Source organism: Lutra lutra, chromosome 1 (assembly GCF_902655055.1).
Source record: "Lutra lutra chromosome 1, mLutLut1.2, whole genome shotgun sequence".
NCBI lineage: Eukaryota > Metazoa > Chordata > Mammalia > Carnivora > Mustelidae > Lutra > Lutra lutra.
The window spans coordinates 212,874,793-212,896,849 of record NC_062278.1 but is presented as its reverse complement, the minus strand read 5'-3'; the positions used below and the strand labels follow the sequence as shown (position 1 = coordinate 212,896,849).

The following is a 22,057-nucleotide window of genomic DNA, read 5'->3' as shown; positions in this document are numbered from 1 at the left end:
CATTCTGATCTTTTTTGACATTCACAATGGACACACTCTGATCCTTTTCTGGTCTTTTCACAACACCCAAAGCCCATTCAGACCTCACTTTAGCAAGTTCAGCACATGTCATGATAATCTGTCCTGTCTCTAAATGAATGTTTTCATAAGATTCATGCCTGAGGGTCTCATATGACAAGAACTTATGCCATTATACCATAACTTTACCATCATTATGTGAGAACAAAAGGAGGAGGGCCTTCATAGACAATGTTTAGTATAGGTTTTCAAAATGGGATGTGGAGTACGCACACATATGGAAATAAATTTGAGAAAATGAGATGTTCTGGCCTAAAAACACTGGCAGTGACACTGAAGACAGTTATGTAGAGTGGTTTCATGAAACCGTGTTAGACAAAACTGAATGGAGCATTAAAATGAACTAAGATATGATGTGCAATAGTAGTAACTGAAAAATATCAATATGGGTCAGCAATTTACTTAACAAAGACCTTGGTGTAACAATATAGCATAGAAATTCCCTAGAACTCACTGACCTGAGCAGATGTTCTGTTCATATTTGTTCATTGAATCAGGAACTAGGTTTCAGAGCACTATGGACATTTCATATATGTCAAGACTTTATTTCAATTTATTTGGTAAAGGTTGTTCCATACAAGCTGGCACACATGTTATGCATCTGGAAGAAAAATTTGTTCTTAATTTCACATATCTTAAATAATTCAGAGGGCTTACAGACCTCTATGTAAATGGGAAATGCTCATTCAGGTAAAGGTGTAAAATACTATGGATACAAGTTATAGGTGAACAAAACCATTTTCATTGTAATTAATGTAATTATGTAATTAATACATTACATTAATTGTAATTAATTACATAATTACATTACAATTAATTGCATTAATTAATCTTCTGATTAATTAGAAGACAGACATATTTAGCTATATAAAATTTAAAACTTTTAATGGGCAGTATATCCAACCAAATGTCAATGAAGAGCTAGTTCTAGGGAAGATGGCAGAAGATTAGGTGACCCTTGTTTCATCTAGTCCCTTGAATTCAGCTAGATATCTATCAAATAATATTGAACACCTGTGAACTCAATCCGAGATACAAGAAAAGAATTGCTGCAATTCTACAAATAGAAAAGTGACCACTTTTTGCAAGACAGGAGGTATGGAGAAATGAAGAGATGCATTTGAAGGTAAACTGTGGGGAAAGGGAGCCTCCATAAGCTGGCTACTGGAAAGTGATATAGCAGTGGAGTGCAAAATTGGAACTTTTAGAAGTCTGCTCCTGTGAGGGATATCCTTGCCTGAAAGGTGCTCAAGTGATTAAGTGGGGTAGAATCTCAAGTGGGACAATGTGTTCTGAGAATCCCTAGGGTCCCACAAAAAATGGGGGTGACTGAGTGAGACATAATTCCCAAGCATTGAAGTGGGGAAGCCAGCTACAATCAGCAAGCCCAGGAGTGGGCTTTCAGCTCAGTGTTGCCATAAACCAGGAACCACAGTGGAATTGGACAACCACTGTCTGAGAAGCGGGACAGTAAGCAGCAGAACTGGGGTGAGACCCTTCTCCTTTCCCCAGGAGGAGTGGCACAGATGCACACTACAGGAGTCTGCAAGGTTTTGAGACTTGAAATGGGGTTGCATGACTGAAATAGAAATGCACGATCACAGTCTGGATGAAGACAGAGTGTGGATGGAAACCAGGGAGACAAAAATGGTTAACTGCTTTTCTCTGAGGGCACACTGAAGAATGGGAACTGAAACTTTTCAGTCCTGGGGCAGGAGAGTGGGGTGCTACCATTTTTATTTTCATCCTCTAAAACCGTGTGGGAAATCCTTCAGGTAAAAAAAAAAAAAAAAAAAAAGGAACAAAAAGCCATATAGAGCAACCTGGAGCCATTTAAACTGAGTATGGCCTCTTGGCAAAGGTGTTATAACTGGACTGGGCAAAGGCATCTGAGAATCAGTGCAACATCTATCTCCCCCAGAAGACCAGCAGGAACATCAAGCTCATACAAAGTTTACAGATCACACAGAACTGAACATTTCCCCAGTGCTAGGGAAAATACTGTATAGAATTTGAGGTTTTTCCTTATGGTTCTTTAGTCCTTCAGTTTAAAGTTTCCTTTTTATTTTTTCATTTTTGCCATTTTAACTCATTTCTTATTTTATCAATTTTTTTAAATTAAATTTAATTTTTTTTAATTTTTTAAATTTATTTTCAGCGTAACAGTATTCATTGTTTTTGCACCACACCCAGTGCTCCATGCAATCCATGCCCTCTCTAATACCCACCACCTGGTTCCCCCAACCTCCCACCCCCCGCCCCTTCAAAACCATCAGACTGTTTTCCAGAGTCCATAGTCTCTCATGGTTCACCTCTCCTTCCAATTTCCCTCAACTCCCATCTCCTCTCTAACTCCCCTTGTCCTCCATGCTATTTGATATACTCCACAAATAAGTGAAACCATAGGATAATTGACTCTCTCTTCTTGACTTATTTCACTCAGCATAATCTCTTCCAGTCCCGTCCATGTTGCTACAAAAGTTGGGGATTCATCCTTTCTGATGGAGGCATAATACTCCATAGTGTATATGGACCACATCTTCCTTATCCATTCGTCCGTTGAAGGGCATCTTGGTTCTTTCCACAGTTTGGCGACCATGGCCATTGCTGCTATAAACATTGGGGTACAGATGGCCTTCTTTTCACTCCATCTGTATCTTTGGGGTAAATTAGTAGTGCAATGGCAGGGTCATAGGGAAGCTCTATTTTTAATTTCTTGAGGAATCTCCACACTGTTCTCCAAAGTGGCTGCACCAACTTGCATTCCCACTAACAGTGGAAGAGGGTTCCCCTTTCTCCACATCCCCTCCAACACATGTTGTTTCCTGTCTTGCTAATTTTGGCCATTCTAACTGGTGTAAGGTGATATCTCAATGTGGTTTTAATTTGAATCTCCCTGATGGCTAATGATGATGAACATTTTCTCATGTGTCTGATAGCCATTTGTATGACTTCATTGGAGAAGTGTCTGTTCATAACTTCTGTCCATTTTTTGATATGATTGTCTGTTTTTTGTGTGTTGATTTTGAGGAGTTCTTTATAGATCCTGGATATCAACCTTTTGTCTGTACTGTCATTTGCAAATATCTTCTCCCATTCCGTGGGTTGCCTCTTTGTTTTGTTGACTGTTTCCTTTGCTGTGCAGAAGCTTTTGGTCTTGATGAAGTCCCAAAAGTTTATTTTATCAATTTTTAAAAAGACTTTTAATTTTTTTTGACATTTACATTTAATAGATATATTCTTCATTGTATTCAATGTATCCATTAATTGTATCCATTCACTGGGGTTGCTGGGGTTGTGGTTGATATTTATGTATTTTGTCTCTCATTCATCTATTGTTTCTGGATAAAATGACCAGAAGTAAAAATTCCCAGAAAAAAGAAGAAGAGGCAGTACTAACTGCATGAGACTTAATAAGTATGGATATTAATAAAATGTCAGAGCTAGAATTCAGGATGACAGTTATTAAGATACTAGTGGGCTTGAAAAAACCATAGGGGATACTAGGGAATCTGTTTCTGGAGAAAAAGAACTAAAATATAATTAGGTCGAATTCAAAAAGTTATTAATGAGTTGCAATGAAAATGGAGGCTCTTATTGCCAGCATAAATGAAGCAGAAGAAAGAAACAGTGATATAGAAGATAAAATTGTGGAGAATAAAGAAACTGAGATAAAGACAAACAACTACTAGATCACGAGGAGAAGATTTGAAAGATCAACAATTCCATAAAGTGAAGCAATATTAGAATAATTGGGTTCCCACAGAAAAGGAAAGAGATAGAGGGGTAGAAGGTATATTTGAGCAAATTATAGCTGAGAATTTCCCTAATCTGGGGAAGGAAACAGGCATTCAAGTCCAGGAGGCAAATAGAATCCCCCTCAAAGTCAAGAAATATAAGTCAACACCTTGACATGCAATAGTGAAGCTTGCAATTTTCAGAGGCAAAGAAAAAAATGCTGAAAGCGGCTCATCTAACAGAGAGATCTGGCAGGGCACAAAGGACTGACGTGATATATTCAATGTGCTAAATTGGGAAAATATGCAGTCAATAATATTTAATCCAGCAAGGTTGTTATTCAGAAAAGAATGAGAGATATAGAATTTTCAGGACAAACAGAAACTAGAGGATTTGTGGTCACTAAACCAGACCTGGAAGAAATATTTTTTTTTTCAGACCTGGAAGAAATATTAAAGAGGATTCTTTAAGCAAAGAAAGAACCCCAAAGTAACAAAGACCAAATAGGGACAGAGACAGTATCCAGAAACATTTACTTTACTGATAATACAATGGAATATCTTTCTTTTTTTAATCTTTAAATTTAAAAAAAAATTTCATTTTTTAAAATTTATTTTCAGTATAACAGTATTCATTGTTTTTGTACCATACCCAGTGCTAAGGAGAAGGGAGTTGAGGGAAATTGGAAGGGGATGTGAACCATGAGAGACTATGGACTCTGGAAAACAATCTGAGGGTTTTGAAGGGGTGGGGGTTGTGAGGTTGGGAGAACCAGGTGGTGGGTATTAGAGAGGGCATGGATTACATGGAGCACTGGGTGTGGTGCAAAAACAATGAATAATGTTATGCTGAAAATAAATTAAAAAAATAAAAAGAACAAGACCAATCCATATGCTGTCTGCCAATACTCTCATTTTGGACCCAAAGACACCTCCAGATTGAAAGTGAGGGATGGAGAACAATTTGTCATGCTAAAGGACCTCAAAAGGAGACTGGAGTAGAAATCTTCATGTCATACAATTTAGATTTTTAAACCAAAGACTGCAGTAAGGGCTGAAGATGGATACTATATCATACTTAAAAGGTCTATCCAAGATGATCTAACAATTGTGAACATTCATGCTCTGAGTTTGGGGCAGCCAATTATATAAACCAATTAATAACAAATATAAAGAAAAAACATTGGTAACAATACAATGATTGTAAGGAAATTTAAGACCCCCACCAGAGCAATGGACAGGTCACCTAAGCAGATCAACAAGAAAAAAGGGCTTTGAATAACACGCTAGACCAGATGGACTTCACAGATATATACAGAGCATTCCATCCTAAAGCAACAGAACACACATTCTTTTCAAGTGCACATGGAACATTCTCCAGAATGAATCATATATTGGGTCAAATCAGCTCTCAACTGATACCAAAAGATTGAGATTATTCCCCACATATTTTTAGACCACAATGTTTTAGAGATGGAGGGATGTGCAGTGAAGTCAGGGCATTTCTATTTCATCTTTAAAATGAGGCATATTGGACTCTGTTTCTATATTGATGAGAAAGACCTAGACTGATTTATTGCTTGTAGGTAGGACCTTGCAGTGGTAAATCATGAATCATACATTTTCACAGCATCCCCTTTTACAATGCAAAGACCTGGTAGAGACAATGTACAATACACTAAACCAATGAATAATCCACAAATATGTTCAGCTCCCCGGGTAATGAAATCATTGCAAAACAAAGCTTCTTCCAGTAGTTTATACTTGTCAGATATTTGTTTTCATATGATAACCCAGAGTAAAAGGGGATGCTGTGAAAATGTATGATTCATGATTTACCACTGCAAGGTCCTACCTGCAAGCAATAAATCAGTCTAGGTCTTTCTCATCAATATAGAAACAGAGTCCAATATGCCTCATTTTAAAGATGAAATAGAAATGCCCTGACTTCACTGCACATCCCTCCATCTCTAATATTCCTACTCTTTTTAAATGAAAAATTGATTGGGTTCTATTTTTACTGGAACTACTTTATGCCTCCTGCCCCCTGACTTCATTGTCAACAATCACCCATGTGCTGCCGAGCTCAAAGTTAATTTCTTTCTTTAACATCCTCCATGAATCCATTAATAGGTTTGTCAGGCAAGCAAATGAACATAGAGGTCTCTAGGTTCTGGGTTAAGATTGTGAAGGTCAGCTGACTTCAGGTATGTGGACCTGGCTTGGATTGTCTTCTGAATATTTCCTGCAGTATCTGGTGGGCTCTTGGACTCACCTGAATGGTAACTCTGAAGGAGGAGTCTCTGGTTGGCAGTTGGAATTCCTCTTGGATGGAGCTGTTGGTGACTAAACTCTGTCCCCACACAAGATGGCAGAAAGAGGCTGCTGTCAATCTCCCAGCCAAGCTTAGGACTCCAGAAGCAACAACCAGATCCCATGTAGCCCAAGGTGGCATAGGTAGAAGGACTGCCACACAGGGGGATATTTAGAGCTTCTTCTGTCTGTTTGTGAGGCATGTTTCCTTCTTCTCCTCCAATCTCTAACAACATGATTTCCATGTGGGGCACTGGTGTGGACACAAAGAAAAGTTTTCCTGGAGATTGTGTGTTCCCAACAGACCAGGTTATAACCAAGGGAATCCACATTTAATTACTCTTTCCTTGGGAACTGTGCTGCACTCAGAGTTCAGACCTCCTGGCACCATATCCCAACCCTGACTTCAACTTTTCCCTGAAGTCTAGGACTGAGAAATCTGTCTGGGTTAGATCCCTTGGATCTCCAAAATGTTGACTTGTGGTGCAGACACTGCCCTGCCATCTACAGAATATTGCTGTTTTCCTTTTCAACAATGAGAACGGTTTATTTAATATGAACCCTGAGCCACAACATATCTGAGAAACAAACAGGGTTTTGGAGGAGATGGAGGTGGGGGGATGGGGAATCCTGGTAGTGAGTATTAAGGAGGGCACCTATTGCATGGAGCACTGAGTGTGGTGCATAAACAATGAATCTTGGAACACTGAAAAAATAAAATAATTAAAAAAATAAAAACCACTTTATTTATAATGAAAATGCTTATTGAATTGTTATGGAATCTTTGTTGAAAATTGATTGGCTATAAGTGTACGGGTTTATTTCTGAATTCTCAATTATATTCCATTGATCTATATGTCTATCCTTATGCCAATACCATGTTTAATTCCTGCTGCTTTAAGTTTTAAAATCCGGAATTGTGAGTTTCAAATTGATATGGGTACTTAAAGCCCCTTGTAATTTCGCATGAATTTGTATATAAATTTTTAAGTCAGTTTTTGTATTTCTGTAAAAATGGCTATTGGAATTTTCATAGGGACTGCCTTAATCTGTAGATCATTTTGGTATTATTGACATCTTCACTACATTAAATCATTCTATGTGAAAAAAATAAAACAATACACTTATAAAGAGGAATTTTCAGTAGCAAGTTGAAGAAGGTCCTCCTAAATATGGGCCCTCCCTCTTTTAATCCCTAGTATGGTTAACGTGTTGTTATAGCAAAGAAAGTTTAAGGTAATAGATTGTACATGGTTGCAAATCAACTGCCATTAAGATAAAAAAAAATTAGAAATGATTGTACTGGTGGGACTAAGGTAAACACAATGAGCCTCCAAATGTTGATGAGGGAGACAAAATAGTTGGGGTCAGAGAGACTTTGAAAATGTTCCCCTGTTGGCTCTGAAGGTGGAGGAAGAGTCAGGAGCTCAGAAACACAGGCAGCCAGCAAGAGAGACTGGACTTGGAAAGGAAACAGATTCTTCCTTGAACCTCTAGAGGAGCTCAAACCTGCAGACATCTTGCTATTAGCCCAATGAGACTCCTTCCATGCTTCTGACTCCAGAACTGTAAGAGCATGTATGCATTTGTTTTAAGCAATTACTGTGGGGGATATTGTACAGAAGCAGGAGGAATCTGCTATGGACATAGTCAATAACATTATTGAAGGAAACTGAGTTTAAGTCTCTCAATTCACTCATCAGCTTCCCTTGGATAAGGGCAAATGCATTTTTTTCTTTTCTCCCTTTTTAAAAATTATGATCAGTTAGCCACTGTATAGTACATCGTTAACTTTTGATATAATGTTCCATGATTCATTATTTGCATTTAACCCAGTGCTTATTACAAAACATGCCCTCCATAAGAACCTACATTAAATAGAAAAAAAATCTATTTGGAGATATTCTGCCCCATCATATGGTACAGCAAATTCCTTTGGCTTAAATGTGAGTGTGGTCTATGAGGCCTTTGAGACAGTGATATGGGAAAGGAACTCATGATCAAAATTAAGGTCACCCATTGTAATTTATAATTTTGTGTCTATATTTTTTAAAAGATTTTATTTATTTATTTGACAGAGAAAGATCACAAGGAGGCAGAGAGGCAGGCAGAGAGAGAGGAGGGAGCAGGCTCCCTGCTGAGCAGAGAGCTGGATGCGGGGCCTGATCCCAGGATCCTGAGATCATGAGCCGAGCTGAAGGCAGAGGTTTAGTCCACTGAGCCACCCAGGCGCCCCTTGTGTCTATATTTTTGAATTCTTTTTTTTTTTTTCATATTGATTCAACCATTCATTATTCCCACAACCACTTGAATGTTTTCTTTGGAGTAAAAAATTATTCTCCACGTATTTCATTCTATTCTTACAACAGTCATATCAAGTTTCGCTTAGTATTCCACACTGGTTTCAGAAATAAGGAAAGAGGCTCAGGTATCTGGAAATTTTTTTTTTCAATTTTCTCTATCTTTTTAAAATTTTAATCTTATTTTTTCAATGTTCCAAGATTCATTGTTTAGGCACCACACCCAGTGCTCCATGCAATGTTTCCTCCTTAATACCCACCACCTTAGGCTCCTAACCTAACCTTACCCCCAAACCCTCCCCTCCAAAACCCTGTCTGTTTCTCAGAGTCCACAGTCTCTCATGGTTCATCTCCCCCAATTCACTTTCCCATTCCTTCTCCTAATGTCCTCCATATTATCTCTTATTCTCCACAAGTAAGTGAAACCAAGTGATAATTCACTCTCTCTGCTTGACTTACTTCACTCAGCATATTCCCCTCCAGTCCCATCCATGTTGATACAAAAGTTGGGTATTCATCCTTTCTGATGGCTGTGTAATATTCCATGTATGTATGGACCATACTGTCTTTATCCATTCATTTGTTGAAGGGCATCTCTTCTCTTTCCACAGTTTGGCAATTGTGGCCATTACTGCTGCGACCATTGGGGTACAGATGACCCTTCTTTTCACTACATCTGTATCTTTGGGGTAAATACTCAGTAGAGCAATTGCAGAGTCATTAGGGTAGCTTGAGGGATCTCCACACTGTTTTCCAACATGGCTGCACCAATTTGCATTCCCACCAAAAGTGTAGGAGTTTTCCCCTTTCTTCACATTCTCTCTAACATTGTTGTTTACTGTCTTGTTAATTTTGGGCATTCTAACTGGTGTAAAGTGGTATCTCAATGTGGTTTTGATTTAAATTTCCTTGATGGCTAATGATGATGAACATCTTTTCATGTGTCTGTTAGTCATTTGTATGTCTTCTTTGGAGAAGTAACAATTACCTAACAATACAGGTAAGGTTTATGGAACTGTCTTAAATTATACACAAATGGAAACTTGTGCTAATGACTTCATTTTTTTTCATTTTTATGTAGCTCCTTTAATTCATCAAACTATGCACTCTAAATATGAAGTTTATTGTGTGTAATTATACTCCTGTGATTTAATAAAGTAGGGAGATATCTGTGGTGCATGGCTAATGGTAGGATCTAGAGCATAGGTAGCTGACTCTCCATTGAAGGTCTGAGAGAGAGCTATTCTAACAGGGAAGGAAAGCAAGAGTTGTATGGATGTAGGAACGGTGTGAAGAAAGTAAAACAATCCACATAAGTTCATTTAATTTGTAATAGAAAAGTACGTTACATATAGAAATGTGGCAATAAGGCCATAAATTGGCTGAAACAGAAGAGCACTACAGCTACATACAACACTGGTGAACCTTAGAAATGCAACATAGAATTTCACACCTGACTCCAGACCCATGAGGAGCTCACCAGAGATACGGAATATAATGCCATTTGATTGTAAATGTATTAGTGATGAGGAAAACAAAGGCAAGGAAATGTAGGTAAAAGTCAATTTCCTTACATCCTGCAGCCCCTGATGAATCCCTGAGACATGGAGAACGTGACACTCCTCCAGGAATCATGGCTGCCTTCATGTTGATGTTTTATTATAGACTAAAAGCAACCATATCTTGGCAATAGTCCAAGCTGCAGGGTTCTGTAAACCTCATGTTCAGCATAAATTCCATAGAACTTATATTATCTCTACCCCCTCCTTCTACAACTCCAAAATAAAAAAATCAGTCACTCTTCAGAATCCCGGTCCACCTCTTTCTGCCCATATAATTTGCCCCTATGCTATAATAAAATCACATTCTTGCATGATAAAATGTCTTAAGAATTCTTTCTTGACTATTGTGTTCAGCCAGCCCACCTCAGTATGAAATCCCATTTGACAAGGACATCCTGTTATACAGCAAGAGCTGACTGACACAATAGTCCAAATGAACAGACCTAAGGCGGTTAGAACATGTGCTGCATTCTATTTGTTGCTTATGATCTGATATTAAGGAGAGCAGTCATGATCATTGTTATTCAAATTTATTTCTGGTGACATTATAAACAAGTGACTATAAGCAGGCTCCTTTTTGGGTCACTGGGACAGTATGAAGGACATTTGGATTGGTGCAGAACTTCTGACTCTGAACCACACAATCGGCAGGGCATCCAGCCTTCCTGTGAAGCATTTCTGATCAAGCAGGTGGAAGAGATTTCTGAGTAGGAAGGAGGCGCAAAATGGATGATGCTGATAATGTTCATTCACCATCTCTTAGCATTTGTGACAAATATTAGGAATAGAATTATTGAATGAAAGAGCCATATTACCATGTAACTTTGTAAATTTTCAGTAGAAACAGGAAGATGATTCAATGATAAAACATGCAATGAACTAACCAACCCTTCATCTCAATGAATAAATCCCTTCAATTGTGGACACCAATTTTCCTCACTCTAATAAGTAGATGCACAACATGAACTTTGATGTTAAAAAAAAAGAAAGAAAGAAAAAGAAAAAGAAAAGAAACATTTTGTGTAGTAACAAAAGGAGTGTTTTGAAATTGTGCTTCATCATATTTGTGGTCATCCTAACGCTAAGAACATACCAGGTCCATCTTTTTTTTTTTTATATCAAATTTGCCTTTCAATGTAGACTCCACTGGAGAGATATGTTGGCTAATAAGTGCTTGACAGGGTCTGTGGTAGGCTCTCTGGAAATGACCTGAATCATAGACTAAAAACAGGAGACTGATTAAGAAACACTGGGGCATGTTTTAGAGGAAGTGCCTGACATTAAGCTTTGGATTGTTGAGGCATCCATTTCTTTAAAAAAAATATATTTTATTTTCTCAGTGTTCCAAGATTTATTGTTTTTGTACCACACCCAGTGCTCCATGAAATACGTGTCCTCCTTAACACCTACCATCAGGCTCACCCATCCCCCCAATACCCTCCCTTCCAAAACCCTCAGTTTTTTTTTTCAGAGTCCAGTCTCTCATGGTTCATCTCCTCTTTTGATTTCCCCCAATTCACTTTTCCTTTCCTTCTCCTAATGTCCTCCATGTTATTCCTTATTCTCCACAAGTAAGTGAACCATATGACAATTGATTCTCTCTGCTTGACTTATCTCACTCAGCATAATCTCCTCCAGTCCTGTCCATGTTGACACAAAAGTTGGGTATTCATCCTTTCTGATAGCTGTGTAATATTCCATTTTATATATGAACCATATCTTCTTTGTCCATTCATCTGTTGAAGGACATCTTGTCTCTTTCCATACTGTGGTGATTGTGGCCATTACTGCTATAAACATTGGGGTACCTATGACCCTTATTTTCAACTACATCTGTATCTTTGGGGTAAATACCCAGTAGAGCAATTGCAGGGTCATAGGGTAGCTCTATTTTTTTTTTTTTGAGGAATCTCCACACTGTTTTCCAAAGTGACTGCACCAACTTGCATTCCTACCAAAAGTGTAAGAGGGCACCCCTTTCTCCACATCCTCTCCAACACTTGTTGTTTCTTATCTTATTAATTTTGGCCATTCTAACTGGTGTAAGTTGGCATCTTAATTTGGTTTTGATTTGAATTTCCCTGATGGCAATCATTTCAAAGAAAAAAAAAAAGGTGACTAAACGTATTATCAGGTGTGGTACACAATTACCAGAGAAGAACTCTGACTGCTCCATCCATGAAGTACGTCTTCAGAAAGCCCTAGGTAATGTCTATACTGACACATGAGTGACCCTGCTTTTCCTCTTGAGCAGCTAAATTCTAATCATAAAAAATTCTCCAATAATGAGTGAACCCGTAAACCTCTAGCCACTCTGGTCATGGACCCCAATAATGGCAGATCCCTCAAAGACAGTGCTATGTCTCCCTCTCAATGCCTCTCCACCTCTGAGACCTCGTCCAATGACCTTTGGGATTCCATGTGTCCTTCAGGATTTATAAGGGATAAACCTGGTTTTGTTAGAGCTGTCTGTGGGTGATGCTGAGCCATGTCTTGAAATCAGAATGAGAACCCAGGGGCAGGTGCAGCCACATCAGAAGCTCTGGTCAGGGAAGCATCTGTGGGAATGTCCACAAGCACATGGGTGCAAGGGAGTACCTGGGCTTTTCTAGTCTGAACACTCCTATCAGGAGCCTGAGACTTAAAGGGAGCAGTGTTAGAGTCCACATTATCAGGAAGAGACATGAAGTTGTGATGGAAAAGATCTCAGAGTCAAGGGGAAAACTGTAGTTTTGTATTTTCATCAACAATAAAGTTATGTAAAGGGCTTAGTGGCCAAGTATACTTTCTTCCATATGAAGAATACAACTCATGATTATTCTTGGGAAATTTAGGGAAAATTTATATTATATGGTGTAAGTCATTTGAAATGTTATTAGTTTTAAGAATAGAACTTGTGCCATTTAAGATACAGACAAAGTGATTTCCTTAACCACATGTAGAAGGAACAGATTCTACTCCCACAGCCTGTTCAAGGAATAGCAGTTCTTGGCTCTGAGACCGTGAACCCTGCACTCATGGATGCTTCTTCAGCCCCAGAATAGTTGGCCCTCACATCGCTGGAGCCCCAGTGATAGTTTTTTTTTTTTTAAATTTAATTTCAAGTTATTTAACATACAGTGTCTTGTGAGTTTCAGGGGTAGAATTTGTGGTTTATTAGTTACATATAACCCCCAGGGCTCATTACATCAAGTGCCCTCCTTAGTGCCCATTCTTTTCAGAGCCCTTGTTATATCTTTGTTCCTAAGGCTGTAGATGAAGGGGTTCAGCATGGGTGTGACCACCGTGTACATCACTGAGGCTATTGCACTTGAGTGGGAGCTCTGGGTGGCAGCAGAGCTAAGGTACACTCCTAGGCTCGTACAAAAAAATAAGGAGACAACTGAGAGGTGAGATGCACAGGTGGAAAATGCTTTATACTTCCCCTGGGCTGATGAGATCCTAAGTATGGAGGAAACAATCTTAGAGTAAGAGTAAAGGATCCCAGCAAGGGGAACACCAACCAGCAGGACAGCTGCAAAATACATCACCATGTTATTAAGGAAAGTGTCAGAACAAGCAAGTTGGATCATCTGATTGAGTTCACAGAAAAAGTGGGGGATTTCCACCTCTGTACAGAAGGATAGCTGCAACATCATTGATATTTGTAAGAAGGAATGCAAGACACTTATGATCCAGGACCCCAGAACAAGCAGTCCACAGAGCCGGGGGTTCATGATGACTGTGTAGTGCAGGGGGTGACAGATGGCTACAAAGCGGTCATAGGCCATCACAGCAAGGAGGTAGATATCCAACACTGAAAAGATTATTAAAAAGTACATCTGAGTAACACAGCCTGCAAAGGTTATGACTTTGCTCTGAGTCTGGATGTTCCACAGCATCTTGGGAACAGTGGTAGAGGTGAAACAGATGTCTACAAAGGACAAGTTGGCCAGGAAGAAGTACATGGGTATGTAGAGTTTGGGGTCTATGCTGACAGCTAGGATGAGGACCAGGTTTCCAAACACAGTGATCAGGTACATGGAGATGAAAAGCCCAAATATGAGGGGCTGCAGTTCTGGGTCCTCTGATAATCCCAGAAGAAGAAACTCTGGAATTTGTGTATCATTTCCTTGTTCCATGTGGAGGTGACTTTTAGGAAAGAAGGAAACAACATGACAGACTTTTTTTTTTTTAACTCACAGATTTGAAATGTTACTTTTTATACTTTGCAGTCCAGGAATTTACTTTAATATTTTGTGCATGGATATGGCCCCCTTTAAGGTATCCCTTCTGTCATGTGTGATATAGTTTTTTCTCAATCAGTTTCTTCCCTAAGAACTCATATATTTTATAGGGTTACTAGGAAATTCTTAAAGTATCTTAAGAATATAAATTGACTGCTGACCGTGTTTCAAGCAATACCTAAGCAATGAGCATAGGGTGCTAAAGAACAAAAGTCCCTACAGTGATGTAGAAAGAATATATAAGCATATAAGAGACTTACATAACTTTGCAGATGATGAGGGGTGCTAGAAAGAAAAGGAAAACAGGGATAAAGCTGACAGACAGTTGGACATCATATTTTTTGTGGGTATTTAGGCTAATTCTGCAAACAAGGTGACACCAGAACACAGAACTCAATTAAGAGAAAGATTGATGCAGGGTTATGTGTGGAAGTGTGTGCTCAGCAGAGGGAATGGCCAGTACAAAGGCCCTGAGGAAGGTACTTGTTTCCAATGCTCATGTAAAAGAAGCCAAGCTAGTGCTGCAAGGGAAATGAACAGGAGGGAGACTGAGAACAGATGGCATCAGACATGCTAAGGGAGGAAGTGGCCTCTCTGCTACCTCTGAAACCTCTAGTCACAGGGACTTCCTTGTCCACACTGCCTCTCACATTATATTCATCATGTTGCAAAGGCATCCCCTGAACTGAAACACATCCCCTTCTTAGTAATCTCTCTTGATCAAGTTCTGGGCCCTGTGTTGTGTCACCTTGGGATTTATGAGTCCTGGGAACCTGTTGTGGGGACTGCTCACTCTTGGTAAGTCACACACATGCAGGACACCATGACTCTTGGATTGTGTTATTCCCCCTTTTCAGTCCCCACCAATGGATCCAGCCCAAGAAGGATAGGTCATTAATCTTTCCCCTGCAAAGTCCAGAAATGCCAATTCTTAAGTCTTCCATGGGGAAATAAACTGTAGGCTCCATATTGGGATAGCCATTTTCTGCTGTGATTTACACAAACATAAAAAATCTGGTGAATAAACAGAAAGACAGAGAGTGAGATGGAGAGGGGGTGAAATGAATGAGGGAGAAGAATGATTTAATAAGCTCAGGTGGTCCCTGAGAGACTCTGAGGAAGAAAAAGCCCCCTTGATTCTGGAAGCTTCCTTCCCCCTGATTACATTTCCCAATGTCCAGCACTAACAAGAGAACAGAACAAACTTGTTCAAAAGACACTTAGTGATGTATTTATAATGTATTCACACAAAACTATATCAATAAAATATAAATATATGTAGATATTAACATATCTATATCTATCTATCTATCATCTATCTATCTATCAATCTATCATCTATCTATCTATTCCTATTATACATCCAAGACAAATGAGCAAATGGATAAACCAAAACTTGACAAAAGGAAGTATTCACAATGCAATAAAAAGTGGACGTTTTTGTATCAAGCATAGAAGACTTATTTTCTCTGTCCCTCCTGTACCATTATTTGATTCATTTCTATGTGGTATGACAGAGGATGAGATTACCCCTTTCTCCATTCTCCTATATCTTTGCATTGATATTCTTGGGCTTTGGATATTAATCTCTTTTTGACAAATTCAATGGGTGCACTCTAATCCTCATTCTGGATTTCATACCACATGCAAAGGTGTCCCCAGACTATGCTCTATAATCCTGCCCACACTATTACAGTCTATCCCTTTTACTAAATAACTTGCTTCATATGATGATGCCATACGATTACACACATTTATTTCATTGTACTCTGTCCTTGTTGTAATGAAACATCCAAAAGAGAAGGGACTTCAGCTTCTTGGTTCATTTTCTTTTTTTCACCAAGTTATCTTGGTGAAATATATGTTTAAAATAAAAAGATGTAAGGATATGAAAAGTTAAAATGAAAAGAATGAAGGCATCACAAAATCATGTTAGAATGAATAGTTTTAAAACAACTGCTGTAAGCCAAATTCTATGAAAAATCAAAACGAACTGAAATAGATAAATAAATAAATAAATAAATAAATAAATAACAAAAATTAGTGATGGCAACAAATAGCAGTAATTAGTGATTAATAATTAAATTGGGCAAGGGTTAGGGTTAGACATAAAATAATACAAAATTTAATGTTCCTAGAGTGTTCTGGCCCAAGTCAGATGCTCAGTTTTTATTTGATAAATCAGTCAAGATATTAGATCTCGATGTATAAGGATATTTACCCTATGGCAAGGTTGTATTTCGGTTTTGTTGGAAAAGGTTGAATTACTAAATAAAAGCTGGTATAGAGGGACATCTACCTGGAGGAATATGAAATTGATCCCCTCCATCAGACATTTCACCAAATTTGGGGAGTTTATGAGCCCAGTGTAAGTGTAACCATACAATATGGTAGCATATCAGGAAAACTACATATGAAATTTACAGGTGGGAAGCATCATTTAAATAAAGTAAGAAACCCAAAAGCAAGAAGATAAGAAAATTTAAATAAGATTTATAATGTTTTGGTGAGTTAGAATGGTAAAAATCGACAGGGCAAGAAGCAATAAATGTTGGAGAGGATGTGGAGAAAGGGGAACCCTCTTACACTGTTGGTGGGAATGCAAGGTGGTGCATCCAGTTTGAAAATCAGTGTGAAGTTTCCTCAAAAAATTAAAAATAGAGCTATCTTATGACCCAGTAATTGCCCTACGGGGTATTTACCCCAAAGATACAGATGTAGTGAAAAGAAAGACCATATGCACCCTTATGTTCATAGTAGCAATGTACGCAATAGCCAAACTGTAGAAAGAGCCAAGATGCCCTTCAACTGATGAATGAATAAAGAAGATGTTGTCCATATACACAATGGAATATTACTCAGTCATCCAAAAGGATGAATACCCAACTTTTATATCAACATGGGCTGGAGGAGATTATGCTAAGTGAAATAAGTCAAGCAGAGTAAGTCAATTGTATATGGTTTCACTTATTTGTGGAATATAAGGAATAGCCTGGAGGACATTAGGAGAGGGAAGGTAAAAATGAAGGGGGAGAAATCAGAGTGGGAGGTGAACCACGAGAGACTATGGACTCTGGGAAACAAATAAGGGTTTTAGAAGGGAGGGCTGTGGGGAGCTGGGTGAGCCTGGTAATGGCTATTAAGAAGGGCATGGATTGTATGGAGTACTGGGTGTTGTATGCAAACAATGTATCATGAAGCACTACATCAAAAACTAATAAAGTACTGTATAGTGACTAACATAACATAATAAAAAAATAAAATACAACAACAACAACAATAAAAATGTTTTGGTAAAAGTATGTTTCAAAAGTCAACTCAGAAGAAATGATCGGAGGAAATCATCTGAAATCCTAGTAACTGCAAAAAAGAAAAAAAAAAGATGGAGTAGAGTAATATATGGGGATGCATAATAAAGGCCAATCAGAATGGTCATCAAATATATAATGTGTGCTGATACTGAGGGACAGTTTAAGAAAACAACAAGAAATATCTCTATCACCAGCAACCTGTTGGGGAAAAAAAAAACACTTACAGAGCTGTTACATTGTTTGTGGTTGGAAATTTTAAACTGGTAGCCAAGGATTTACTCTGAACTTCATGGCAGAAAAGCATTAGAAGTTTGAAGGCAGAACCTGAAGGCAGCTGTGATCCAATACTAATATTATTTACCTCTGGGTTTCTCTGTCTCAGCGTCATGGACATTCTGGTCAGAACCAGCCCTGGGGTGAGGGATGTTCTGTGCATTCTAGGGTGTTTAAGTTATCTTTGGCCTTCATGCACACCTCTCCAGTGTGACAGACAAAGCTGGCTCCAGACAGTGATCAATGATTCCCCAGGGGACAAAATCACAGCTGATTAGAACCACACATTGAGTGTAACAATCTCAACATACTTTTTCCAGCATTGCTATAATAGCAATTTATTAGTAAAAAATATGAAAGACCTTAAAAGTGTGAGTAGGAGTCACTTTGTGAAATTGATATTAGCATTAATAATATATTAATTACTTAAGCAAGCAAACAAATAAACACAGTGATCATTTGATCTGGACTAAGCTGAATTGGCTCTCAGGTGATGATGGGCCAATTTTCCTGTCTTCCATTCTCTCTGCCCCTGTTACCCATGGTCCACTGGGATGTTGGACTCACCTGGCTGGGGTATCAGAGAGGAAGGTGTCTTTGGGGAAGTCTGAATTCCTCCCTGGATGACAGATGACAGGGACAAAATCTCTGTCCTCAGCTGAGACAGCAGGAAGGAGTGAAACAATAGGCCCCCAGCCAGAATAAGGACTCAGAACAAACAGACAAAATGCATGGCCCTTTCTATCCAAAACTGCACAGGCTGATGGACTGGAGATGAGGAGGTATTTACAGCTCCCTGTATCTACTCATTAGGCATATTTCACTCTTGTGATTCCAAACTCTAAGCAAATGATTCCCATGTGGAAAATTCCTCTGGGCAGAAAAGGATGCTTTCCTAATGAGTCTTCATTCCCAAAAGACTAGGTTAGATATCAGGTGAATCCGGTTCTTTTTGTTTGTTTGTTTTTTGTTTTACTGATTTTCCATGACCTTACCCCCCCTTCTGGATGTGTGAATCTTCTAGCACCTTATCTCGTCTCTGACTTAGAGTTTTCTTCAAGTCTGGAACCTGCCTAGATTAGGTCTCTTTATCTTCAAAGCATTGTCTTGTGGTGAGGACCCAGCCCTGCAACTCCGGACAGGGTCTATTCTTCTTTTCAATAAAGGAGAGAAGTGGATTCTTCTGATAATGAACCTTGACCACTATACAGATTGGCTTTCAGACACATTTGCTGTTATAATTGTGAATCTTTACTTTATACAAGTTAAAAGCTGTGGTTTAGGCTCTTATTATAAAATGGTTGTTTATTATAACAGATGTATTTAGATCTTATGAGCTTCATATCTCATAGGGATTCTTTGATTTAATTTTTATAATCATCTTATCTCTGCAGAAGTACACTTAAGAACTCCAATCTACATTGTAGAAATAGTGCTTGGTGCTGCCTAGTGATCTGTGTAATTTAATATCAAAGTATGCTGTAGGTCTTGAGTGTCATTCTCTCAGGATATTCTAGTTCTCAAGCTCTGGGGCAGTGGTTCTCAACCAGAAATGAATTTTCCCCAGGTTACAACTGATGATATCTGAAAAGATGTTGCTGAACACCTACAATATGAAGGAAAGAATCCCCAACATATTATCCTGCCACAAATGTCAACCATTAATGGTGAGAAATCCATCTATAACTGATGTTATATATATACCTGGATCAATGTGCCTCTGAATCCACACAGATCCCACTACAGATGTAGAGTCTGATCACAGGTTCTGGGAGGCCCAGTGATTCTGCATGTCTAGCAAGACGCTGGGAGATGTTGATGTGCAGGCCCTGTTGTGTGGGCCACTCTTTGATTAGCAAGGCTGTGATCCTGCATTAGAGATGGTGTAGGGAATTTTAAGTCTTTTAACCAAATATTGTCATTGAATGAAATTTGAAGGAATAGTGTGTTCACTCATTCTTGAGGCTATATAAATTCTGTGTTCCTTGCTTTTATAAGTGACCAAAATAAGAAAATTATGAAAAAGATTTTGTAGTATTAAACTGAAGAAGACTTTCAAATACGGGTCCTCTCACCTTTTAATCCCTAGTTTTGTTATGTGTTATTTTTTATAGCAAAGAAGTGTTATGATAACAGATTGTACAGGGTGGCTAATCAGCTGCCATTAAGATAAAAAGATCAGAAATAATTGTACAGGTGGGACTAAGGTAATCAAAATGGTCCTCCAGATGTTGAGGGAGATGAAAGAGGTGGTGTCAGAGAGACTTTGAAAATGTTGCCTTGCTGGTTCTGAAGGTTGAGGAAGAGCCAGGATCCCAGGAAAGTAGGTGGTCAGCAAGAGAGACTGGAATGGGAAAGGAAACAGATTCTCCCTTGAGCCTTGAGAAGGAGCTCAAACTTGCCAACATCTTGCTATTAGCCTGATGAGACTCCTTCCAAGCTTCTGCCTCCCGAACTGCAAGAGCACGTGTGTGTTCTCAGCAACTGGTGTGGGAGATGTTTTACAGCAGCAGGAGGAATCTCATATTGACATAGTCATAAAATTATTTGAGGAAACTGAATTGAAGCCTTTGAATTCATTCATCAGTCTCTCTTGGGTAAGGACAATTTCTTCCTCTTTAAAATATTTTATTTATTTATTTGAAAGACAGAGATCACAAGTAGGCAGAGAGGCAGCCAGAGAGAGAGAGGAGGAAGCAAACTGCCCACAGTGCAGAGAGCCGATGTGGGGCTCAATCCCAGGACCCTGGGATCATGACCTGAGCTGAAGGCAGAGGCTTTAACCCACTGAGCCACCCAGGCGCCCCAGGTAAGGGCAATTTCTATTTAGAGAGCCCACATTAAGTATAATACACTCTAGTTTCATCTACATGGTTGCAAATATCATATGATTTCACTAATAGGTGGAATATAAGAAAAATAACAGATGAACATGGAGGAAGGGAAGGAAAAATAAAATGAGGTAAAAACAGGGAGGCAAAACATAAGAGACTCTTGATTATGGAAAACAAACTGAGGGGTGATGGAGGGATGTAGGTGGGGAATGGGGTAACTGGGTGATAGTTATTAAGGAAGGCACTTGTTGTGATGAGCAGCGGGTGGTGTATGTAAGTGATGAATAACTAAATTCTACCTCTGACACTAATATTACACTATTCTTGAACTAACTTGAATTTAAGTAAACTCTTGAAAGAAAAATAAATAAATAAATAAAATGAAAGCAAGCATGTCTTAATTAAGTAGAAAATAAATTAAATAATTCTTTCAAAGAAACTGATCCTAGTTTTTTTGATCACTTCTACTGTTCTTTTAGTTTCTATTTCATTTATTTCTGCTCTGATCTTTATTATTTCTTTTTTCCTGCTAGGCTTAGGCTTTATTTGCTGTTTTTTCTCAGCTCCTTTAGGTGTAGACTTAGGTTGTATTTTTGAGACCTTTCTTGTTTTTTGATAAAGGCTTGAATTAAGAGAAAAACTATCGATATATCTATAGTAATCAAGGATCCAAATAAAAGATAATAAAATAAAAAAAAGGCTTGAATTGCTACATACTTTTGTCTCTGGACTGCCTTTCCTTCATCCCAAAGATTTTGAACAGCTATGTTTTCATTTCACTTGTTTCCATGAATTTTTTAAAATTCTTTAATTTCCTGGTTGACCCATTCCTTCTTTAGTAAGATGCTCTTTAACCTCCACGTATTTAAGTTCTTTCCAACTTTCCTCCTGTCATTGAGTTCTAGTTTCAGAGAATTGTGTTCTGAAAATATGCAGTGAATGATCCCAATCTTTTGGTACTGGCTGAGACCAGTATCAAACTGGTCTCATTTGCAACCCAGGATGTGATCTATTCTGGAGAATGTTCCATATGCACTAGAGAAAAGTGTGTATTCTGTTGCTTTGGGATGGAATGTTCTGAATATACCTGTGAGGCCCATCTGGTCCAGTGTGTCCTTTAAAGCCTTTATTTCCTTGTTGATCTGTGCTTAGATGATCTGTCCATTTCAGGGAAGGGGGTATAAAACTCTCCTACTATTATTGTATTACTGTCAATGTGTTTCTTTGATTTTGTTATTAATTGGTTTATATAGTTGGCTGCTCCCATGTTAGGGACATAGATATTTAAAATCGGTAGATCTTCTTATTAGATAGACCCTTTAAGTATGATATAGTGTCCTTCCTCATCTCTTATTATAGTCTTTGCCCTGAAATCCAATTTTTCTGATAGAAGGATTGCCACCTCACCTTACTTTGAATGTTC

General features: G+C 38.5%; 1 protein-coding gene across 1 annotated transcript; it reads right to left on the bottom strand.

The window, feature by feature from the left end:
- Positions 1 to 13,178: 13,178 nt before the first annotated feature.
- LOC125083373 (olfactory receptor 7A17-like) lies at positions 13,179 to 14,135 on the bottom strand. Its single transcript, XM_047699829.1, has one exon. It carries the CDS (start codon positions 14,109 to 14,111, stop codon positions 13,179 to 13,181), a length of 933 nt encoding a protein of 310 aa, XP_047555785.1. The 5' UTR covers positions 14,112 to 14,135.
- Positions 14,136 to 22,057: the final 7,922 nt, after the last annotated feature.

Bases quoted from the DNA above. Each gene is read 5' to 3' on its own strand.
- LOC125083373 (XM_047699829.1), bottom strand. From the start codon at position 14,111: ATGGAACAAGGAAATGATACACAAATTCCAGAGTTTCTTCTTCTGGGA.